Source organism: Xenopus laevis, chromosome 2L, assembly GCF_017654675.1.
Source record: "Xenopus laevis strain J_2021 chromosome 2L, Xenopus_laevis_v10.1, whole genome shotgun sequence".
NCBI lineage: Eukaryota > Metazoa > Chordata > Amphibia > Anura > Pipidae > Xenopus > Xenopus laevis.
In genome coordinates this window covers 117,032,941-117,056,297 of record NC_054373.1, presented here as the reverse complement: position 1 = coordinate 117,056,297, position 23,357 = coordinate 117,032,941, and the positions used below count along the sequence as shown (strand labels likewise).

Genomic DNA, 23,357 nt, shown 5'->3' with positions numbered 1-23,357 from the left:
ACATTTTATATTTATGTGTATTGTATTTCTAATAATGTACTTATTGTTACTTTTTATTTCAATGACCCCTTGTTTGTTACTACTAATTTATTGTTTTGCTGTACAGTGCTTTGCCCTCAAGGAGCTCTTCACAAATAAAAATATACATACATACATACATACATACAAAGAAACAAAGGTCAGGGCACATGTGCCTAGCATGTGCATGAGCTGCACATGTGCGTAAAAGTGCACTCCTCATTTGTTTTGAGGGTTTAGATTTCCAAGTTCATTGGCAGTAAATTAGCCCCTAGTTAAGCAGAGTAACCCCTCCACCATACCTAAAATAAATGCTACATTGAAATGAAACCTACAAAAATCCTCTGGTCCGAGGTGGAAAATCTGAAGTTCCCTACAAGTTAAATGCATTTAAATTAGGGATGCACTGAATCCACTATTTTGGATTTGGCCGAACCCCTGAATCCTTTGCTAAAGATTCGGCCGAACCAAATCCGAACCCTTATTTGCATATGCAAATTAGGGGTGGGAAGGGGAAACCATTTTTTACTTCCTTGTTTTCTGACAAAAAAGTCACGCAATGTCCCTCCCCGCCCTAATTTGCATATACAAATTAGCATTCGGTTCGGCTGGGCAGAAGGATTCGGTGCATCCCTAATTTAAATACAAAAACGATGAGAAAAAACATGTTCTCAATAGCCAAGTCTTTCATTACAAAGCAAATTACAACTGAATCACTTATTAAAATAGTTTATTGCAAAATAGGACACATTTTGCTCTGCAGGATATTCAGATATTGGACATTCTATTTCTTTAAATGTGTTACTCAACACTTACCAGAAATGGTTGTAATCCACTCTCTTAATAATGTTTTTACATCACTGAATTCCACTGCACCAGCGAGATTAGGAGGTTTTGGCTTGAAGGAACTGTGGTTTTGAGCCAATGATTTTGCATCATTTGAAGTTGAAGGACCTAGTTCAACCTATTCATTGAATACAAATATACCAGTAAAGTTGTAAAAATCATCTTTTATTTTCATCACTATATGTTTTGCTTTGTTGTCAAGAAATGGCAATTAAAAATGTAGGAATATGTCAACTGTTTAAAGCAGCCTTTTACTAAAATTCAAGGATTACCCTGGATTCGTTTTGGTCAAATTTGAATATACAAATTAGGGTTTGGAACCCGCCAAATCTTTAGTAGAGAATTCAGTCTAATCCTGCAGTTAAATCCACTGCACCCCTAACTAGTATTTATATATAATGGAGTATTGAAACACCCAATGCAGTGCGGTGATATTTACCTGAGACTGCCCAGAAGGTTTGGCTTCTTGTTTTAGGGGACTATCATTTAACTTCTGAGGGCTGCCAGCAGAAAAGCAGTTTTTGATGGGACTGCTGAAGAGCTTGGTTTTGAAAGGGCTGTGAACCTTTTTGGTTGGGCTGCCTTTATTTTTCTTTCTGCTCCTTTTCTTTGATTTTTCCAAAGGCTTTCTCAACTGTAGCAATGGATTTTTTGAAACTACAAGAAAAAAAAACATTGTACATCAGTAGTCGACAGGACAACCTAATACGTGTTTGCAATTCTCTCTCTACATAGGTAGAGTAAAAATACAACTTTTGTCTAATATTTGTCTAAAATTTGTAACATCAGTGTTTATTCCCTCCTTCCCTGCCAGGATTTCAAATGATGCAGAAAGAGAAGAACTGTTAAACAGCTGGATTTCAGCATAGAAAATGCCATTTATTCATACTTTTTGAAGAAACTGGGTAACTGTGATGGGTATATTAGGGGTTTCTGTGTTAAGAGGGAATCTTTATCAAATTTTGGTTTGGAAGCCAGAGTTACCCTTCAAATTCAAATTCATAGTAATATTTGGATTCAAACATATGGAAATTATATTATAACACATGGATAGGAAAGCCATATTAGGTTCTTGTAAATAAAGACTTGACAAGGTGGTGTGGTTGGAACACTACAATTCTCCTTACAGCAGGGTGTTATGTAGACAGCATTCCCCACACATCTAAAAATAGACAGAAAGAACAATATAAACTGCTTTTCTCTGCAACCTCCCTTCTGCTTACCAAATGTTGGATTGATATTAATACTATTAGTCTGTTTGTTCCTTTGGCCATAAGCAGCTCTGAGTTCCTCCTGGAGATCAGCAGGCAAAGCAGCAAATACTTCTGGATCGACCTGATGAAGCACAAAACAAGGTAAGTCATAATACTCAATTAACAATGTTCTGTTCATTCAGCAGCAACGCCGTGACTTCTCAAAGTAACACAATACTTAAAGGAAAAGAATACCTTCAAAATGAATACTTAACTACTACTCACACCGTGCTAAAAGAATATACCGTATATAAAAATGCAAAGAAGCTGTTGCACTCAAGGGACTTTATGAAAAAAACTTTATTTAGATCAACGTTTTGACCCTCACTGGGTCTTTATCATGATATATATATATATATATATATATCTCATCTTCAGATATATTTATATTAATAAATATTGTCCTTGTACATATTTTGCCGTGAGTCACCAGTCTGATGGTCTATTTGCCCCCTTAAATATTACCTGACAGGAACCATTCTTTGGCTGATTTAAGCAAGCATGTTTGTGTGGCCTTGGTTTGTGTGTGAGCACAGTGAAGGAGAGGCCCGTAGCACTTTCTATTTAAGTTCATCTATAGGGATGCACCAAATCCACTATTTTGGATTCGGCCGAACCCCCGAATCCTTTGCGAAAGATTCGGCAGAACAACTAACTGAATCCGAATACTAATTAGGATTCGGTTCAGCCAGGCAGAAGGATTTGGCAGAATCCTGCTGAAAAAGGCTGAATCCCGAACCGAATCTTGGATTCGTTGCATCCCTACTTATCTAACACACATACTGTTCTACCAGAAATGTATATTATTATGAAAACAGTTTATTTAGATCGATGTTTTACATATGTTTTATGCAATATATTTTTATGGAGACTGTCTATGTCTAGGGGAATAGTTTTGCTTTGATACTATCAGTGGGGGAAAAAATGGCGATAAATATTTCCTCACCTGTGAAAAGGCTGGGAGAGCAATTACATTAATGCCTTGTTCCTCCCCTTCATCTGATAGATTTGGTATCTGCAGAAGCACGGTTGCAACGGGTTGGAGTTTTTGCTCACTTCTGCCCTCCTGTGCTGGATAATCTTTGCTCTCTGAGGGCAGGGCCCTCTGCTGGTAACCAAAAGTTTGCTCCACTTGTTCCCTTATGTCAGGAGGCAGTGCTTCCAAGACGGAAAGATCAACCTAGGGAAAAAAATGTAAGTTGCAAAGCTTTTGGTTGGAGGAGAAGAGAAGATGGCCTACTAGAGGCTAAATGCTCAGGATCAGGTATTCTATGGTAGAGGCCCTAGTTTGACTCCCTATGGCAACTCCTTGTAACCCTAGACAGATCACTTGTAACCCTAGACAGATCACTTAATCTCCTGTTGTCCCAGCATACTTACAGTGCCTATAATGAATTCCTTACTGTAAAGTGCTATCCCGCAGAAGAAAAGCACTATATAGGTACTATATAAATGGTTCCCTCTTTATAGCAGTGGACTGTAAACCAAAGCAAAAGAGGCTCCCCTCTTTCATGCCTTAGCAGCCTTTCCTCCTATTTCTACAGTCACAAAGAAAGTACGACAGTGCTAAAGGGGGCGCCACAATCTTCATCATGGCCCTTTTGCAGCTGTACTTTTGATTTCTGCTCAGGAGAATTTTGCAATATGTAGGCACATAATGTATCTGTATGCATGTAGCAAGACTCCAACTTACATTACTACTTGAGGGTCACTTATGGATATTTACTAACAAACTATTTTCAGACACTAAAATAATCTTGCTGATATGTTGATGGTCTGAGGGAAGACTTCAGACCTCACAGAGGAACATGGAGATCAGATAGGCAACATAAAAGCTATACTTTTACAGCAAAATTATAAAGTGCATGCAAAGACAATGCTATTATAGTTTTACAAAAAGGTTTGATTCCTGGTGTGTCTCTTAAATATGCATGTGTGTATGATCATGTGCATTGTAGACATCCAACAGCAGCTTTAGACAAATAACTGTATACATGATGGACACAACTAAACTTACCTGTGAAGGAGATGGAACTTCAATGGCAAAACTGAGCCCTGATTTGCCATTAATTGGAGAGTGAAAGCCATTCTTCTGCCCAGCAGTTGCTTCTTTGCTAGTACTTGGGGCTTGGCTGAATTTATTATAAGTTGGGATGTAAGAACAAGTTCCAGATGCGGACGCTATTTCATAGTCTGCAGCAGCAACAATATCTACAAAGATATGTAGATGTAAAGAAAAAGAAAGAAAAAATAACTCTTTTCTCGTTCAATTTTGTTTCTAATTTTAAAGGGGCAGTGTAACATAAGCACCATTCATAGGATTTTAAGCTTGGGCTCTGCATGAACAAACCTCTTGGGTTCACCCAACTAAAGACTTACATATAGGGAGGAGTTCATTGTACAGAGTGTTTATCTGCAGACAAGCAATTTGATAAACTATTCTCCCACAATTATCTCAAGTTGAAAAATGAATGCATGTTTAAATTCCCTGTTTGCTCTGTTTAAAGCTAGAATGAATTTTTTAAAAAAGTAATTTAAAATCACTGATTTTCCTAATAAAAACAAGTACCTTTGTGTGCCTATCCATAAAACTGATAGATAAAGCATTAATCTTCACTCAAGAGAAATCAATTCCAAAGCTGCAGAGCCCACTGACATTTTTTTTACCACGCCAGACAATATTTTGCATTACAATTGCCGATGTTGTGCCTGCAGTGGGCTGCTCCTCCAGGAATTATATATTTCTCTATAGTTTTGCTGTATTGCTCATTAACAGTGTGTGCATGGTTTGGCTCACAATGCAGCATTTCTTCTCAAAATTCTAATATAACAGCTGGCAACCAGAAAATAGCTTGTGCCATTTACAATTTACTAATATGGATGTTAAGTAGCAGATGCATTCAGCACTGTTTTTAATTAAATTTGGGTACCAATACTATCATTTCTGGCAAGCAGAAAGGGCAAGGTGCTCAATTCAATAGGTGCAAGTTTTGTTTGTTTGTTTCTTTGCAAGTTTGTTGTTAAGATCTAACATGCAAAGCGAGTTATGGCAAGAGCACTTAATCAAGACAGGATTGAGTCCAGTTTAATCTGGTGTATCATACTGTATATGACCAAACATCTTTTGTGCAGACTGTACTTTTGGCTCCATACCTGTGCAAAGAAGTTGCCGATAAGAGAGGCCAGGTTGCCATCCAGTCCCAGTGAATGGCCAGTTTAACCCACAGTTCACAGCCTGTATCAATAGCAGTCTGAGCGAGGAGCCCTTTTTCATTGTGAGTGGAATATGTGCTTAGCATTATAGACTAAAACTTTCCCTGAATACAGATGCATCACCCTCTAGACCAAAGAGGTAACATGATTTGCCAACGTGAACTTTTTCAACCCTATATGGTCCCCGTTCCACTGCTCACCAATATGTATTTCTACCACTGGAAAATACTTTAACTCTTCAAAACAGTTACTATTACATTTTATGTTTACACATAAGGAAATTAAAACTTGCCCTTTTTGCCATCATCTGTTTCATAGATGCTCTTCATCTTTTGCCCTTGAAACATATCCATTAGTGAACGTGACCCACCAGGCAAGGGACCAGACTTCACTAATGTGGATCCAAAGCTGGACAGTCCATGCACTGGAACAAGCTGGTGCATCTGGAGTCCAACCTGATGACATAAATACATAGAGACAGAAAAAACCTTTTGAGGACAGATTTAACAGTCACCGATCTAATTGACAAAGAGGTAGCAGTGGGCAAAGTTGTATTGCCTTTTGTGGGTATACTAGGGATGCACCGAATCCACTGTTTTGGATTCGGCCGAACCCCCAAATCCTTTGTAAAAGATTTGGCCGAATACCGAACCGAATCCTAAATTGCACATCCTTTACTTCCTTGTTTTGTGACAAAAAGTCACAAATTTCCCTCCTGCCCCTATTTTTGCATTCGGCTGGCAGAATCCTGGCGAAAAAGGCCGAATCCTGAACCGAATCCTGGATTCGGTGCATCCCTACTTAAAACCATTCTCTCTCTCTCTCTAGCCCTCTCTTCACATGTCACTCAGAACCACATTAGGATTAATAATCGTACCAACCATGAGAAAACAAAAAAGATAAATAAATGTACTGTAATATGTACTTAAAGGGCAAGTCAAATCCAAAATAAAAATTGGCCCAATAAAAAAAAAACATCATTCTAAGCAACTTTCCAATAAACATTTATTAAAAAAGGTCAGTGCTTTTCAAGTTATTTGTAAAACCAGTTGCTATTGAAAGCAGCTAAACTCCTGGTTGTTCCTTTTTAAACAATGTTGCAAAAGTCTTCGTTCCTCGGCAAAGACAGAGAGCAGTTGCATTCAGATTCAAAACACGCTTCAAGCTACTCACTCCTCTCATATCAGAGATGTTCAGTTTCATTGTGTGAAACATATCCACAGCTTCTTTTCCAATAACCATGGCGCTGGCTGTTGCTTGGTGAAGGGTTACAGTCCTAACCAAAATGCATAGAATTAACACATAGAAAAACATAACAAACACAGCACATAAGGGTGTGCGATCAAATATTAAGTCAAGAAGGTCAATAATCTTGACACGGTCATTTTGTTTCAAATCTGAAAAGATATGTAAAGTTCTAAATTAAATTAATAGTGAAATAAGGAAATGTGGAATCCTCCTTTTGTCAAATTCAAACTTATTTTGCACTAGTTTAACTAATATATTTTAGGGTCATTTGTGAGTTACCGTAGCTGATAAAAGTGCAAAAGGTGCCAGTATTTTTGCCCATGATTGTAAGCCTGTGATATCTAATAAATAAAATTTCTCAAGAAAAATAAAGCTTCTTACACTACCCATTAACAGTTATGTTTGGCTATAAGCTCTCACCTTGCAATGTTGTCACAGATTCCATGGCCTCCATATTTTGCAGGCTCTATCGGCGCACCAGCTTTTCTCACCATAATTTTCAGAGTTAATTTCTTGCCTTTCATACCTACAACTTCAAGTCTTCTCTGGATCTCTTCAGAAAGATTCATAAGAAAAACGTCTGCTTCACTTGTCTATAAAATAAATAAATGTTTTATTACTGTTAAGGCCCATAGCAACCAATAAGCCATCAGGGTAAATTAAATAAAAGGCAATGTACGGATGGTTGTCACGGGTTATTAGAAAACACAAAAGTGTTAGCTAATCATGGAAAATTGTTTTTTTCATTAGGCCTAATGACAACTTTCTCTAAATGTGATGTATTATGGAGTACAAATGGATTTCACTGTCAAGAGATAGAACCAGCAGTGAAGAAATAAACCATTACTGCTTTCAAATGCATTGACATTTTCAAATAGCTATAGAACATTTACAGTAGGCTAAAATGCTATTCTATATTTTAGATCCCCTTTAAAGATCATCATTCACACAAGTCCCCACACTAGGGTCAATTTTATAGGCATTAACTTGACAGTATGTTTATGGATTGAGGAGACAAGAGTACCCAGAAAAAAACAAAGAAAACCGAAGTACCCAGTGGACACCTTCACAAACATGGGATAAACATACAAACTATTTTCGGAGGGTCAAACTCAAGACCACACTGCTGCAAGAATACAGTACACAAGCTCTTAACTAACAGCAAAGATCAAAAGCATTATAAAGCAGAGACCTATAATTCCCTTTCATAAAGGTGTACCTGAGTAAAGCGGATGCCATAGTTAATTTCAGCAGACACTGATTTTCTTTCCTTCTCTTTTCGAATGGGACGATCATCTAGGCCACGACAAAATCGGTATAACATTTGTCCTGTTTTTGGTCCAAACTCTTTCTGGAGTTTTGCCATTGTAATATTTTGAAGGTCACCACAGGTTTTAACTCCAAGGGATGACAGTTTGTATTCCATAGTCCTGCCAACTCCTGATTAATTCAAAGTGGAAAAAAGTACCCAATAATTCATAGACACAGAAGCAGGAAATTAGGATTATCAACAATGACAGATCAAGTAAATGAGAAAAAGTAGAGAAACCTCTTTCATATGCCGATATATTCTTAAATCTCCATCAATGGAGAGGAGTGAACAGGTATATCTTTGTTGATGGAAAAATCATTAATGAATGAATTATATATATGAATACAGATGTTTATTAAAAAACTATTTGTCACAATGGTTATCAGTTCTGAAACCTATCATTGTAGCTTTGGGTACAACAATTGAGCTCCTGACGAGGCAAATTATTTATATTTTACCTGGCAAGTTATTAACCAGCTGGCCTCTGATGAAATCATCCACTTCCTCTGGTTTTAAATGATATTGTCCATCTGGTTTAGCATGACGGGTTGCCATTCTAGCCAGCAGAATATTGGATCCTAGAATGTAAGCAAAAGAAAAAAAAAGATAAAATATGAAGTAAGGAGATTTAACTTATTTCCCCTTTTCTGTAAAAGAAATGCAGCATTTTTAATACAAATATGCACATGGTCCGTTTGTGTCTCTGTAACTGCTCTGCCCATCTGCCTGGAAAGTATAAAGAAACTAAAGATGCAATGTAAATTTCCTCTCTGTGTGTGGAGAAATCTCTATCACTTAAGACTTAAAAGTTACTTTGGGTGAGGTGCCTCGCCTGTATTTTTCATGGGTGTACAATTATACAAAATTCTATTTTCTGTCCACAAATCTAAAGAACGGAGATAAATTTAATAGGGTTGCCAAAAATCCTGTACTGTAATGTATACCTCTGTGAATTTGAGTCAATGGGCAGGTGTAGCCATTTTCTCTGCAGATGGTTTTACCCTACTGTAGAAAAAGCCACATATAACATAACGTAAGTGTTGAACCAATCATACTGCAGGCAGAAAGTACCCAGCTGGCATTTAAGGGATGAGGTAGCAGTAAATGTGGCAATTGCAAGCAAAGAAGAGAGCATAGATGGGACTCAATAATGGAGTATAGGGCATGACAAGTAAGCGGCCATTACTAAAACATAAACCCTGATCCATGACTGATTAACTAAGGAAAAGCAATTGAAAAAACAAACACAGATAAACCACTACTACCATCAGATAACTTCCACCACCCCTTGAGACCACAGGGAAGTACAAATCTACAAATCACCAGAAGGAAATACAGTTTTCACTCTTAAAGAATAGAATACACCATAGGCTAAAGCTTACCCACTGGGTTTTAAAGCACAGCCAGGGCAAGTTCTGATACAATCCAAACAACTTTACAAACCAGTGGATAAGCCTTGAGGAGTTTTACTACGTGTGTCTTTACACAAGAGCATGTGGTTGTCCACACCCAATGAACTAACATCTCTGCAATGGTTTTCAATTGCTCAATGATTTTAGAGTTATTTGTAAATGTATAGGAATTTTCACTCTGCTAAGTACATAGTTTCAAAATGGGATGTGCACATTTTACATCAGAAAGTGTCTGACAAAAACACTGGTGCTGGTGTTTTCAAGCAATCCTTGTAGAAGGCGATGTTTGGCAATCTGGGATGTTTTGACACTGTGGCTTAAATAAAGAAAAAACTGCACCAAAGATCCTCCAACATGCTATTACATTCTAGGACGCTGTTAAAACCTTACTTTTGATTAAAAAAAATGAAATGTTTAAAAAAAAAATGTATGAGTTAATATACACATATTATTTAAATATACTGAATAAAACACAAGTAAGTAAAAAATACAGGAAAGACTCAACATGTACAGCAAAGAATGGAGTTATATGATAATATAGTAATGGTATTAACAGAGTTCAGAGTGAAGGATTTTCAAAAGGTGGAGGGGGCTGAAACTGAACATTAGGAAGCACTCCTTTACAGAAACAGTGAGAAAATACAACAACTTAAAAGCAGTGGGGAACAATACGTGAAAAAAACGATTGAACCAATGTATCAGTAGGTAAAATATGATTTTGTCTGTGTCCAGACGCACAGGAGGGTGGACAAAACACCAAAAACTGCATAAAAAAGGATTTTGCGCTTGCAGTAGCTAATCACAATTACAAAGGCAGCTGTAGTGGTGAGTCCAATTAGGCTGATTGCCAATTACCACTAAGTCTCATCCACAAAAGATATCAAAGCAAAGTGAGACAACTATGAGGGTGCTCAAGAGGCCAAATAGTTCACACACCTAAACTGAACTGCATAAACATTGTTCACAAACCAGCATACTTATTAAGGAGATTATTTACTATACTCAGGTCTGGCTTTTTTGGGCAAAACTAATTTAAAAAAAAAAAAAAAGCCAGAATCTGAAAATCCGCCATCACAGACCTGCCGAGGTTGTGTATAAATCAATATTTTGACGGTTCTGTGGTCTGCGCTGGAATTAGCCCAAAAATCCAAACATTTCAGGCAAAAATTACAAAAATGTGTGCTTTTTGGGGAAAAGGGACAAAAAAACTGATATGCATGGGTGTTATTAGTCAGATAACAGCTCTTCATGCTTATATAAAAGCCAAAGAATACGAGTCCATTTTACAGAACCAATTGTACCCTAAGTCACAGACACTGTTCCTTTGTGATGTTCCAATATGCCATATTTATAATAAAATAAGATAATCAATGCCAACGAACACCAGGGCGGATGTATTCCAATATGATCTTAAATCAAATAACAATCAGATGTTTATGACTAAACTTATTTTGTAGTGCTTCAAACACCCACTACTCAAATTTTATAGGTTTTTTTTTTTTTTGAAGTGTGATTATTATATTTTAATCCTGCCAATTCCTTTCTTTAAAACACATAACCCTGCCAAACAGCCATCTACATACAATACTTACCTGTGCATTTTCCAGCAGCTGTGGCTTACTAGATTTATCCAATTAAGCATCTACTACAGCACTAAAGTCATCCCTGATGAGCTGCAGACAATCTAGCAAGGACAAAATAAACTGTATAGGGAAGCAGAAAAAAAGGAAGAGTCACGTTGGGATGCAAAAATGCTCTAGTACGAGATCTCAGAATTTACATAATTTAGATCACGTAAAAAAAAAAAAAAAAATCCTACACAAAAAATACATCACTTTTTAGACCCTGAGGTTTATTTCTGTTTATTGAATGACTTTAAACATACCCACAACTTACAAGCTTGCTCAGTATTGGCTTTATGTGGAAGTCTTATTTTGTATTTGTTTTAAAGGGGACTTTTCACCCAAAAAAAGTATTCCAAATCCTATTTTATCATGTTAGTCAAGCAAAATGAACTTTAATTACACTATATAAATTGTTTAAATCTTGTTTCTTTCCGTCTGGGAATTTACAATTATAGCAAGCAGGCAGGAGCCATTTTGTGGACACTGTTATAAAGACAAGTCTTGCATCATCTCAGAATCTTGTTTGTGCACCAGAATGGGAGACCCGATGTCTATCCCCATGCACTGGCTACACAATGAAATGGTGAAGAGAACAGGAGGAATGTGTGGAGTGCAGAGACATCTAGTAAGTCCTGAATAGAAAGTGAAAGTAATTGCCTGCGCCTAAGTCATAGAGGAGGGGCAGGCAATATTTGATTGACAGCTGAGATTTTTAAATTTGTTTCCAACAGCTATAAATGCTTAAATATAAATCATTTGGGGTTCATTTATTATACAGCTTTTCATGTCTGGGTGACAGGTCCACTTTAAATGCACAATTCTTTGTTCCAAACAATTCTTAACTAAATGTATTTTCATTGCCAGTCAATACAACTTTTCATGTACAGTATTTCTGTACATGCTGCCTTATGCCTACCCAGAGAATCAATGTTTCCTACCTGCATTACACATGCGGTTTATGGGGTCCCACATTGCAAACAAGACAATGTTGGGAAAACACTTAGGGGCATATTTACTATGCTTTGGAATCTGCCAAAAAAATTTAAATATTTAAAAAAAAAAACGCTGTAAAAGCTGTGTAAAATAAATGGCGAATTTATCAAGGTGTGTTTTAAAATCTGCCATGCCAACGTCGGATTTGTCGCCCTTATCTTACATTGCTTCTGGCGGACTTCAGACTAAGAAAGAACGTGTAAAAATTTACTGTTTTTTACAGGACGCCTAAACCCCCAAAATGAAACAGACATGTGTTAAGAGGAAAATAGAACAGTTTTTTAATGTTTCTACAAAAAAACATCCCTCTCTATAGATACATGAAACAGGTTGTCCATCACACAAAGGTTTATGACCATATAATACACAAAAGCCATGAATTTCTTGTAAATCCTTATAAATGTGACTAGTGATGTCATGTTTAATAAATGGTGAGTAGTGATGTAATTTTTGTCACATGACTCACTAAAACGTGCGTATTATAATAAATAAAGTACCCCTTGTTGGAAAATATGAGGATAATAGACGTAACTTCTGCATTCCATGACCTGTATAAAAGCACTCCGCCATCAAACTTGTGTTTTTATATGGTCCTGGAACTCCTTGGTAACTTATAATATCCTTATATTTTACAATAGAGGGTTCTTTATTCACTATAGTATTAATATTCACAAATAGATTACGGGGGGATAGAATTATTCATATACTTGTTATAATAAAAGTAACACGCTTTAAAGGAACAATAACACCAAAAAATGTAAGTGCTTTAAAGTAATGAAAATATAATGCAGTGTTGCCCTGCACTGGTAAAACTGATGTGTTTGCTTCAGAAACACTACTATAGTTCATATAAACAAGCTGCTGTGGAGCAATGGCGGAAATTGAAAAACGGCTAAATGGCACAGGTTAACGAATGGATGACAGATAACACCATTAGACAGACAGAGCTTATTTGCTATCTGCTGTGTAACCTGAGCCTTTTCTCCTTTGAATGGCTGCCCCCATTGCTACACAGCAGCTTGTTTATATAAACAATAGTAGTGTTTCTGAAGCAAACACATCAGTTTTACCAGTGCAGGGCAACACTGCATTATATTTTCATTACTTTAAAACACTTTTATTTTTTGACGTTACTGTTCCTTTAACTTTTATATAAATAAATAAAGGTTTTTACCTTTCAAATACTTGTAAATTCTCACATTTGCTGTAAAGTTTATTCTGCTTTACCCCTGTGGCTGTTGAGGTGACTAGTGCCAACTATCTGCGAATATCTCCCTTTTATCTACCATAACTAGTAAATTCAGGCACTCTAAATTTTGCAAAACTATCCAAGATTCCTCCATTAACTACACTAGCAAAGTAATGCTGAAAATGTATGTTCTGTCACACCAATAGAGCCTAGAATAGCATAATGAGGACAGGTGACTAGGGCTGGGTATGGTCTAATAACAAACTTGGAATCTTTTTTTCATTTTGCATCAGCTGCTCCTATCTGACTTCTTTTCCTCCTTAATTCCTTCCTAAATATATATTTTATTGGACTGCCTGACATATATTCCTGTCAATATGTAATCACCAATAGCAGCCAGCACTGCTAAACAACATCTTAACAATGTAAATTGTTTGCTTCCACATTGATCTTATCATAATCATAACAGTTAAAATGTGACCCCCTCCTTACTTTCTCTTCCATGGCCAACACCCACTATCCATTCTATATCCATTTGCTATTATTTCTTCCTCCCTTTCCACATCTGCAATATCTGCCACAAGAATAAATGTGTATTTGTGTGTAGATAGCACCAGGTATGGGGATGGAATGCTTTGGTCTATAAAAAAAAAAGTCTTTAGATAAAAATGGAGTGTTGTTACATTTCGATATAATATATATTTATACCAACAACAAGGTACTGGAGTGATTCTCTCAACCACAATACCAGTAACAATGAAAGTATACCATTTTGCACTTATATGCAAAAGAGGGATTTTTGTCTTACCTGTAAAATCCTTTTCGCTTGATCCTCTTGAATATCCTGGGAAGGAGAGGCGGGGGGGCGGGGAGACGTAAACAAAGCTGAACGGCCATGTAGCTGAACCGTGAGCGTGCCTACCCTACGGCGATTGGGTCTCTTGACCGAGACATGAAGAGTGGAACCTTCAGATTGGTCCTCGAGGCCTTTAGGTCGACCTCCGGCATGCCCAGGGCCGATTCCCACTGGTCGAGAGTTTCCCTGCTGACGAAGTCCGCAATCCAATTGTCCACCCCTGGGATGTGGACTGCTGCATCTGAATGGCACCCCTGCTGCGGGTACCTTCTTGGTGATTGGTATATTCCACTGCCGTGGTGTTTTCTATCTGGATCTTGCCCTTGACGAAGGCTGTCTAGTGAAGGAGAGCTAGATGTATGGCTCGGAGCTCCAAAACATTGATCGGAAGTGATGTCTCTGAGGGGAGCCATCTGCCCTGTGCTGTCTGGCCCTGACACAAAGCGCCCCAACCCCAGAGATTGGCATCCGTGGTGAGGATGATAAAGTGGTGTATCGCAAATGGCTTGTCCTGATTGAGGTTGACTGGTTGTAGCCACCACCCAAGAGACCTCCTTGTATGGGTGGAAAGAGTGATTTGAGAGTCCAGAGATGTTGTCTCTGGCTTCCAGTGTGTCCGAATATCTCGCTGAAGGGGGCGTGTGCGAAGCGGAGCATAGGGAATGGTGTCTATTGCCAAGAACACCGAACCCAGCACCTTCATGCAGGATCTGAGAGGGGTGCATAGAAGGTCAGCTAAGGACTGAATGCAGAAGTCAGATGGAAGAAAGGTGCAGAGCTTGGTTTCGAAGAGGGCCCCAAGGCATGTCATTCTCTGCCCGGGCGTCAGGAATGACTTCTTGAAGTTGATGATCCATGCATGTCGTTGCAGAGTCTGGATCACAAGGGAGAGGTCAGAAAGGTTCCTTTGGGCTGTTGGAGCCTTGATGAAGAGATTGACCAGGTAGGGGGTAATTGATACCCCCTGGGAACAAAATAGGGCCAGAATTGGAGCCAGGATTTTGGCGAAGACTCGAAAGATCTAGGATGGGACAAATTCCTCCGTCCTTCTTTGGGACGCAGAAGAAGATGGAAAAGAAACCCTGTCTTTCCTCTTCCTTGGGTAAAAGAACCATGACTCCCGCTTGTTGGAGGGAGGAAATGGCCTTTCAAAAGGCCACTCTGCGTATGAGATTGTATGGGGGAGGAGAAGAAACTCGATGGAGTAACCGTGACAGAGAACCTCTTGGATCAAAGCATTTACGAAAGAGTGAGACCAGACCTGACGAAAAAAGAGAAGACGCCCGCCCACCCTCTCGATTTGGGAGGTGGGAAAACCTTCAGGGAGTGGATGTTTTGTCGCTGGAAGGTTTCTGAATTTGTCTTCCAGCGGACCAGGCAGGTCTCTTCCACTTTCCTCTAAAGGAAGAAGTCTTTTCCATGGGTGGAGTCTTTGCGTGTCTGTAACGAAAGGAACAAAATCGAGAGAAACGGCGATTCGATGATTGATGCTTTGGCTTGTTCTGCGGAAGCAGGGTACTCACCCCCCGTAGCTTGGCTGATGATTTTTTCCAGCTCAGTGCCAGAGAACCTAACCCTGCAAAGGGAATAAAGACCAGTGACTTCTTGGATGTTCAATCCGCTGACCAATGTTTGAGCCGGAGGAAACATCTGGCAGCTATGGAAGTGGCAGAAGCCCTGGCAGAGTCTAAGGATGACTAGCAGAGGAACTGAGATGCCTATTTGAGCTGCTCCGCCAGTGGATCTGTCTATGACCGCCTGACAACGCTGATCCGCCCAAACCTCTGAAGCAGGGCTGACCCAAGCCGTAGCAAATGGATGGTCGCACCTGAGGCAAAAAATATGGATATGCAGAACCCCTCCAGCCTTTTGTCGATAGGGTCCTTGAAGCTCGCGGCATCAGGAACTGGGAAGGTGGTGGCCTTGGCCAGGTGAGCGATTGGGTGATCAACTGTAGGAGAAAGGCACCATAGATCAGTGTCATCTTTGGATAAATGATAAAGAAGGGAAAAAGAAACGGGAAAGATTAATCTTGCACTCTGGAGAGGCCCATTCGTCCTTGAATACAGGAAAAAGCTGATCATGTGAAGAGAACAGCTTTGCAGTCTTCTTCTGTCTCTTAAAAAGATCCTTAGAAGGATCCGACAAAACGGATGCGGAGACATTAAAAGTCTCAAGGACAGATTCAAGCTGTCTTTGTCTGAGATGGCAGGAGGAGCGTCCGACTCCAGATAGGAATCATCGTCAGAAGCTCAGTCTGAAATCTGCCCATACCTCTGCAAGTTCTGGCTCCGCGTCGGAGTCCAGAAGCAATAGAGTCTCTTGTACTTTGCATTTCCCTGCTTCCCCGGGGGGGGGGGGGGGCTGGGAAGCAAGCTGGGCAAGGAACTTGTCTAGGGATTCATGAAGCCGCGCAAGCCCCTTAAGGAAAGAAAAAGATTTGCTAATTCCCTTGACCAGGGAGGTTCAGGTACTAAAGTTGAAGCACCCTGAGTGTTTGTGGGAACAGGGGCTTGGGAAGGCTGCGAGCAGGCAGTACAGGTAGGCCCAGAATGACCATGGGGGAGCCTGTCGTGACAACGGGCGCATGCCAAAAAGGAAACTTTGAAAGTTGAAGGAGCCTTGGCAGTCGCAGTTTGGGACCTTCCCTGGTGGGATCAGCCATAGTACCATGAAGAAAGTTAGCCTTTTTTTTATATGTAGGTAAAAATATATAATAATCAAGTCAACCCGAGGAGCAAGGTAGAATACAGGCCTGAAAGAAGATGTCAGCCATCCCTTGGGATGTAGCCTGAAGTAGCAGAACCCAGTGCTGTAGCAGAAGCCTGTAGATTCTTCGGTCCTTGCCTGCCCCGAAGAGAAGAGCTAATCCTGCTGGTGCCAGTGCGGAGAAAGGGCTCAGCGGAGGCTTGTGGCAGCCAAGTCCTCTTGTGGAAGGGTCAGGTAATGGCTGCGTCTGTAAGAAGAAACGGCGTGAAAAGAACAGAGAAACATGCGCTGCAGCACGGCGGGATGACGTCACCGCAGAATGGCGCCAATTTTAAAAATGGCCCGGGGGAAGAAGGAACCTGCCGCCCCCCCTCCGAAAAGACATGGGAGGGTGGCAGGGTTGCAACGTGTGGTGGTGGAACCACTGCTGGACTGGGGGTTGGAAAAAATTAAAAAGAAAAATTAAAAAGAAAATAATCAAATAATATAAAGAAAAAACTCCCCTACGGGGAGAGTGATCTCCTCCCATGAGGACACTAAAAGAACTGAGGAGTGAGCCTCCCAGAGGGGGTTTAGCCAGCTGGAATAGGTGGGCTGGCTCCCTGGGAGGGCTGTTGAAGTTCTTGTTTTAGTGTCCTTTCCTCCCGGAAGGTAAAGTTAACCCTCCAGTGCCTGTGTCCCCCTGAGATGAGAGAGTAAAGTGTTTACATTAAGATTATTACAAGTGTAACCCATATACTGTATTCTATTAAGTAAAAAAAAATCTGATTCAATTAAACTTAAAATAGATTTCAAAATAGGGAAACAGGCATTTAAAAATGCAATAAACTAAAACATGCTAAAACCTAAAAAGCAATATACTGTATCATCACAGCTTGGTGAGTTTTACTATCATGGAGACATATATGGGCCACATAGTATGACGAGACAAATAAGCAGTTTGTGAAAAGTTTGGTAAAGGCACCCAAAAACTGTATTAACAGATGTCTTATGGCATGGTTGTATTTTTTTTTAGCAGTCCACAATGACTAAAGTTGCCCTCCACTAGTCAATACGAAAATCACCTGAAAGTGTAAGTACCCATGACTGACAGGTGAAAATTACAAAATTAATTTACAGCAGAATAAACTAATAATACTTCCTTTGTAAAAAAGCTATGGGATACATGCTGAAATATGTTTATTTTGTAAAGTTCAGAGAAGTTGTGCAAAGTATAGCTACTCGCTCATGAGCAATGGTGCAAAATATGCCCAGAACTTTGTCTTACTGAAATATCCACAGCTACCAGTTTCACCCACCTCATGCAACCTGTATTCTTCAACCCTTTTATGGAGAATTGTTCACTTAAAAGACAAGTAAAGGCTGAATATAAGGTCTATGGAAAGGCATACCAGTGCTACCAGTGCTCCTGTTTCTGTCTACTTCTAAGCCATTCATGAGATCACAATCCTTAACTCAGAAAACGCTGAGTACAGAAAAAAAAACTCCCAATGCACTCTATCAGCAAGACCAAGACCAAACGCATGAGCAATGAACAGGCTTTCGAGTTGACACATGCGCAATAAATCCTTCTTGTTTGTGCACTTTCCCCATAGGGAGCTGCATCTCTCTCATACATTACCGCACATTTGTCTATCAAGCCGCTCTGCATGAAGTAGGCTTAATAAAGATGGCGGCCATGACCAATGCCCGCATAGAATATCTGACGATTGGGGTAGCCATTATGACAAGTGGTGTTTCAGCATTTAAAATTAAGGATTGGGGAGAGGAAGGGCTTATCTATTTAACTATGCATTCTTGAAAGTAAGCCTTTACTTGCCCTTTAACCATTCAGAATATATAGGTTTTGCATGGAGAGGCAAGAGAAAATCTCTTAAGAAAAATATCTTACATAAAGTTGAAGTCTCCCAGATGTCCACAACTGGCTGGAGACCACCTATCTTCAAGGGGTTCATCAGTATGCATGGTCAAAATGAATAAATACTAACTTAGCCTCAACTCAGTTCAGCTGCACTAGTTTTATTGGTTGACAGTTACCTCTGTTAGGGTATAAGGCTGCACTAGTTTTTGATGCGCAGCAGGGAAACAGGTATGGAAACCCCCAGTTGGAAACTGATTGGCAGCCTTTTGCGCCAGCACCCCTACCCCCCACATATTGTTACCAGTTAAACGGCTATGCTGAGATGGCGATACACAGATACCAACAACGAGACATACCAGTAAATAGACTTCCTTGCTGGCACAATGGCGTGTGAAACAAAGAAAGTAACTTCTTAACAATTGTGTATTATGGGATGGAATGTCAGAGGCATAATTGACAGGATTAAAAGGGCTGCAGTATTTAAATTTTCCAAACAACACTCTCCAGACATATTATGTCTTCAAGAGACACACGCTACGGGCGATAAGAGTCTTGCCCTTAAGGGCCCCTGGGTGGGATGGGCATACAGTGCTACCTTTTCGCAGTATTCAAAGGTTGTCACGATTCTAGTCCGGAGTACAATTTCATTTGTCCTCCAATACAAGACCCACAAGGCAGATATGTATTCTTTAATTGTGTAGTAAATGCTCACCCTTTGTTAATTCTGAATGTGTATATACCACCTCCATTTCACCCCGAAGTGATTAAAAAAGGGGCGATGTTTATGTCTCAGTTTCCAAACATCCCTGCTACCTGGCTTGGGAACTTTAACAAAGCGCTTATTTACCTGTCACTCTGCTACACACAGAACTCTATCCAGGCTAGACTATGTGATTGTGAATAACTTGGCACACCCACTTATCCTTAAAATTGAGCATTTGCCGAGAGACATTTCTGATCAATCCCCTCTATTAGCCCTGTTACAATGGTATGATATGAAACCCCAACCGGCGTTGGGTTAACCCTATTCCCTGAACAAGAAATATTGGAACAACAATGTGAAATGTTTTTTAAGTTAACTGTGTTTTAATGTTAACTGTCGATTTGTATGGGACATATTTAAAGCATACATCAGGGGATCACTGATTGCACAGGTCACTGCCATTAAACGTGAGAGTAAAGCCACCGAACTCCAACTTTGTGACAATGTCACACAGGCCGAGGCCGTGCACAGTTTGACCCCCTCAGGTACCAACTATGACCATTTGAAACTGTGTGAAAGAGAGTTAAGTAACTATTTACATGTCAAGGCTAAGCGTAAACTATTCTTTACAAAACATAACTACTTAGCATGGAGAGCATACTGGTACCCTGTTAGCACATATGGCCAAAGCTCAAAACACACCCCCAGTGATAACTCAAATTAGAGATCCCTTACAAATAAATTAATGCTTTTTTCATTACTACCAGAAATTGTATTCGTCCACTTCCCCCTTTTCCCAAACAGATGCTCAAATATATCTAAATGAGATTAATATGCCTAAATTCACATCTGAACATAGAGATATTTTAAACTCTACAATAACCTTGGAGGAAATTAAGACAGCTATCTCCACACTTCCCAATCGTAAAGCCCCTGGTCTAGATGGGCTCCCGTCTGAAATTTATAAACGGCATACAGACTACTTGGCTCCTAAGTTACGAACGCTATATAAAGATGCAAAGTTACAGGGCTCCCTGTCACCCTCCATGGCGGAGGCGTCAATAGTGCTTATCCCTAAGCCTGGGAAGGACAGGTTAGACTGTAGCTCCTACCGCCCTATATCTCTGCTCACAACAGATGTTAAAATTCTAGCCAAAATATTGGCAACCAGGCTCTCCTCAGTAATACTGCATATGATACATCCGGACCAAACTGGTTTTATGCCAGGGAAATCCACTGCTTTAAATATACGCAGAGTCTATGAGGTCATACAAGTCCAATACGAACAAGTGGAAGACAGGGCCTTGGTTGCACTAGCTTGGGTGCTATATTCCCTTCCCCAGGCCAGAGTGATAACAAATGGCTGGACAACTAGACCCTTCTCACTCTGCAGAGGAACAAGGCAGGGATGCCCATTATCACCCTTACTATACACCCTTGCTTTTGAACCCCTAGCAGCTAAAATACGACAAGATATACTTATTTTAGGGCTCTCACTTGCCAACTGTAATGATAAAGTAGGTCTGTATAACCTCAAATATTTAGGCATTTATGTTACAAGAGACGCATTAGGTTATCTACATGAAAATTTATATCCTTTATTGAAGTACACAAGAGAGAAAACACGGGCATGGGGGAAGCCACCGCTTAAGGTTGCCGATAGAATTAACCTGGTAAAAACGGTACCTCTCCCTAAAATGCTATATACGGTAATACACTCCCCGATATTCTTGGAACAACGGTTCTTCAGAACCCTTACATCCAATGTACTTACGCTTTTGTGGAAAGGCTCTAGACCTAGACTTAGATTAGCTCTCATACAAAACTCAACTGCTAATGGAGGATTAGCGCTTCCCCATTTTTATCTATATTATATCTCTTCACAATTAATGCAACTTTCACACTGGTTCCACTCACAAAGCCAACACAGTGCTAGGAGAATGGGACAGATAGGCCCCATCCCTACTAGGGATAGAGTGTACCTACTATTTAAAGGATATCGGGCATATCCCGCCCCAAAACCCAACAATACACTTATGGTACATACAGGTTCTAGACAATGGCAGAATTATGTCCTTTGAACAACTTAAACTAGAATACAGCCTCCCCAATCACTTTCTCTTTATATACCTACAGCTTTGATTAAACCATAGCTACACAATACCCTCAGGGGTACCCCATCCTGGAAACTAAAGTATATATTCGCTGTATCCAAGCTGGATACTCTAAGGGCTTATTATCAAAACTATATGGTATCCTATTAACAAGCACATCCAAAACACACACCCAACATTCCAAATCTGCATGGCAAGATAATGTAGGCCAGCTGGACCAAGAGGAGTGGGAAGAGGCCCTTGAGGCCCCCAAATACACCTCCCCATATGTACATGAGCGTATGATACAAACCTATATTTTGCACAGAGCATACCTTACCCCCTTAACCCTTAGACACTTTCGTAGAAACACGAATCCAAACTGCCCCAAATGTGGCTACAATCGGCCTAACTTTTTCCACTTAATATAGGCCTGGCCCAGTGATTGCCAGATACTGGGTACAAATTACCAAGTTTATACATGATATCATGGGATCCCCAGTCCCCCTGGACCCTTAAGTCTGCCTACTGGCAATTATAGAAGATCTATACCATAGCAATTACCTGAGAACAGCAAAGGCAGAATTACTCTGCTCTCTCTTCCTTACTTTTTCTCTCTTTCTTTGCTCTTGTCACTTAATTCTATGTTGGGGATCCCATGGTTGTTAATTAAAAATGGCTTACAGAGTAGCTAAATGCAATATACCTGTAATAATTTTTCTCCGGTCAGTACTACATTTTGTATGCCTCTGTAAGTTGCTCTACAAAATAAATACCTTTAAAAAAAAAAAAAAAGGCAGAATTACTATACTGTGCAAGGAAACATATTACCAGCAAGTGGCTGTCACCACAGTGCCCAACACTAGGTGGTTGGATTACTTTAGTAAACCAGGCACTCCCATACAGAGCAGTAACCTACAAAAACAGAGGGTGCCCTGATAAATACGAACGGATATGGAACCCCTGGTTAGAAAGCCCCCAACCTATAATATGCCCAGGTTGAACGATTTCATGACATAAAACAATCAATATGTGCATCTCTGTGCGAGCGTGGTGTCCTGCATCTAGCTTTGGATATTATAATGTATAAGATGTTAAAGTGCCAATCCAAAATGGAAAATGGTGTTCTTTAATCATTAATAACTTGTATGTAAACAAAGATGTTATCTTTTCAGAAAGAAATGTATGTCTATGCCATCTCAGTGTTAAACCTTGTAAATAATAAAAGTGTTTGAAACAAAACAAAAAAGTTGAAGTCTCCCAATGCTTACTAAAATAACAAAGGGGCCTTGGGAGCACCAAGGGCCCTTCGTCAGGCAAAATACAAATGAAAGCTGGAAAGGCACAGCATATATACTGTTAGGTCAGTGTTATTGCCCATGAATACCATTCACTGATCTAATTTGCTGTCCCTTTCCAGCTTTCATTTGTATTTTGCCTGACGAAGGGGCCTTGGTGCTCCCAAAGCTTGCAATGTATTTTTATTGTTGGCTAATATAGGTATCACTTCTACAATACTTTTTGGATTTGTTTTTTTTTTTTTTATTATTTGTTATTTTTGTTACTGGCTAACAGAATGCAGAATGGATTGTTATAGTAAAAATTGGCACAGCTATGCATTGCAATTCTCGTCTTGAGCAGCTTGAGAAAATACAAGAGACTTCTACAAGAGCACTGGATGCCTTTTTAGCTTGTTAGCAAATACAAAGTAATTGTTTTTAAAAAGAAGCCTGATGAACATGACTTACATTACTATGAGTTATAATGTTACTATATCTATTTTTTATTTAAAGGGACCGGTCACCCTATGAAATAAGTAAAATTCATGTTAATCAAGCAAAACCAACTTTACTTGTATTAAGTTAAATCTTATTTCCTTTGGGTCACAGAAAGATGTAACATTTTGTGGAAACAATCTTTATGTCCAGGAAAGAGGACCTCATGCATGCATCCAAGCACATAGTATGCAAAATTGTAGTCAATACAGAGGGATGGACAATTTGAGGAGTGTGGTGACATTGTAGAA

General features: G+C 39.6%; 1 protein-coding gene across 1 annotated transcript in view; it reads right to left on the bottom strand.

Moving 5' to 3' along the window:
- rev1.L (REV1, DNA directed polymerase L homeolog) overlaps positions 1-23,357 on the bottom strand; it is a 47,710-nt gene that overhangs the window by 2,648 nt on the left and 21,705 nt on the right. The window contains exons 12-21 of the mRNA XM_018247097.2: positions 8,349-8,468; positions 7,798-8,018; positions 6,999-7,171; positions 6,504-6,606; positions 5,623-5,785; positions 4,135-4,328; positions 3,064-3,297; positions 2,088-2,199; positions 1,304-1,521; positions 835-982 (exon numbers count right to left, since the gene is read on the bottom strand). Coding sequence (XP_018102586.1) covers positions 835-982; positions 1,304-1,521; positions 2,088-2,199; positions 3,064-3,297; positions 4,135-4,328; positions 5,623-5,785; positions 6,504-6,606; positions 6,999-7,171; positions 7,798-8,018; positions 8,349-8,468 — 1,686 coding nt within the window. The remainder of the gene's footprint in view (positions 1-834; positions 983-1,303; positions 1,522-2,087; positions 2,200-3,063; positions 3,298-4,134; positions 4,329-5,622; positions 5,786-6,503; positions 6,607-6,998; positions 7,172-7,797; positions 8,019-8,348; positions 8,469-23,357) is intronic.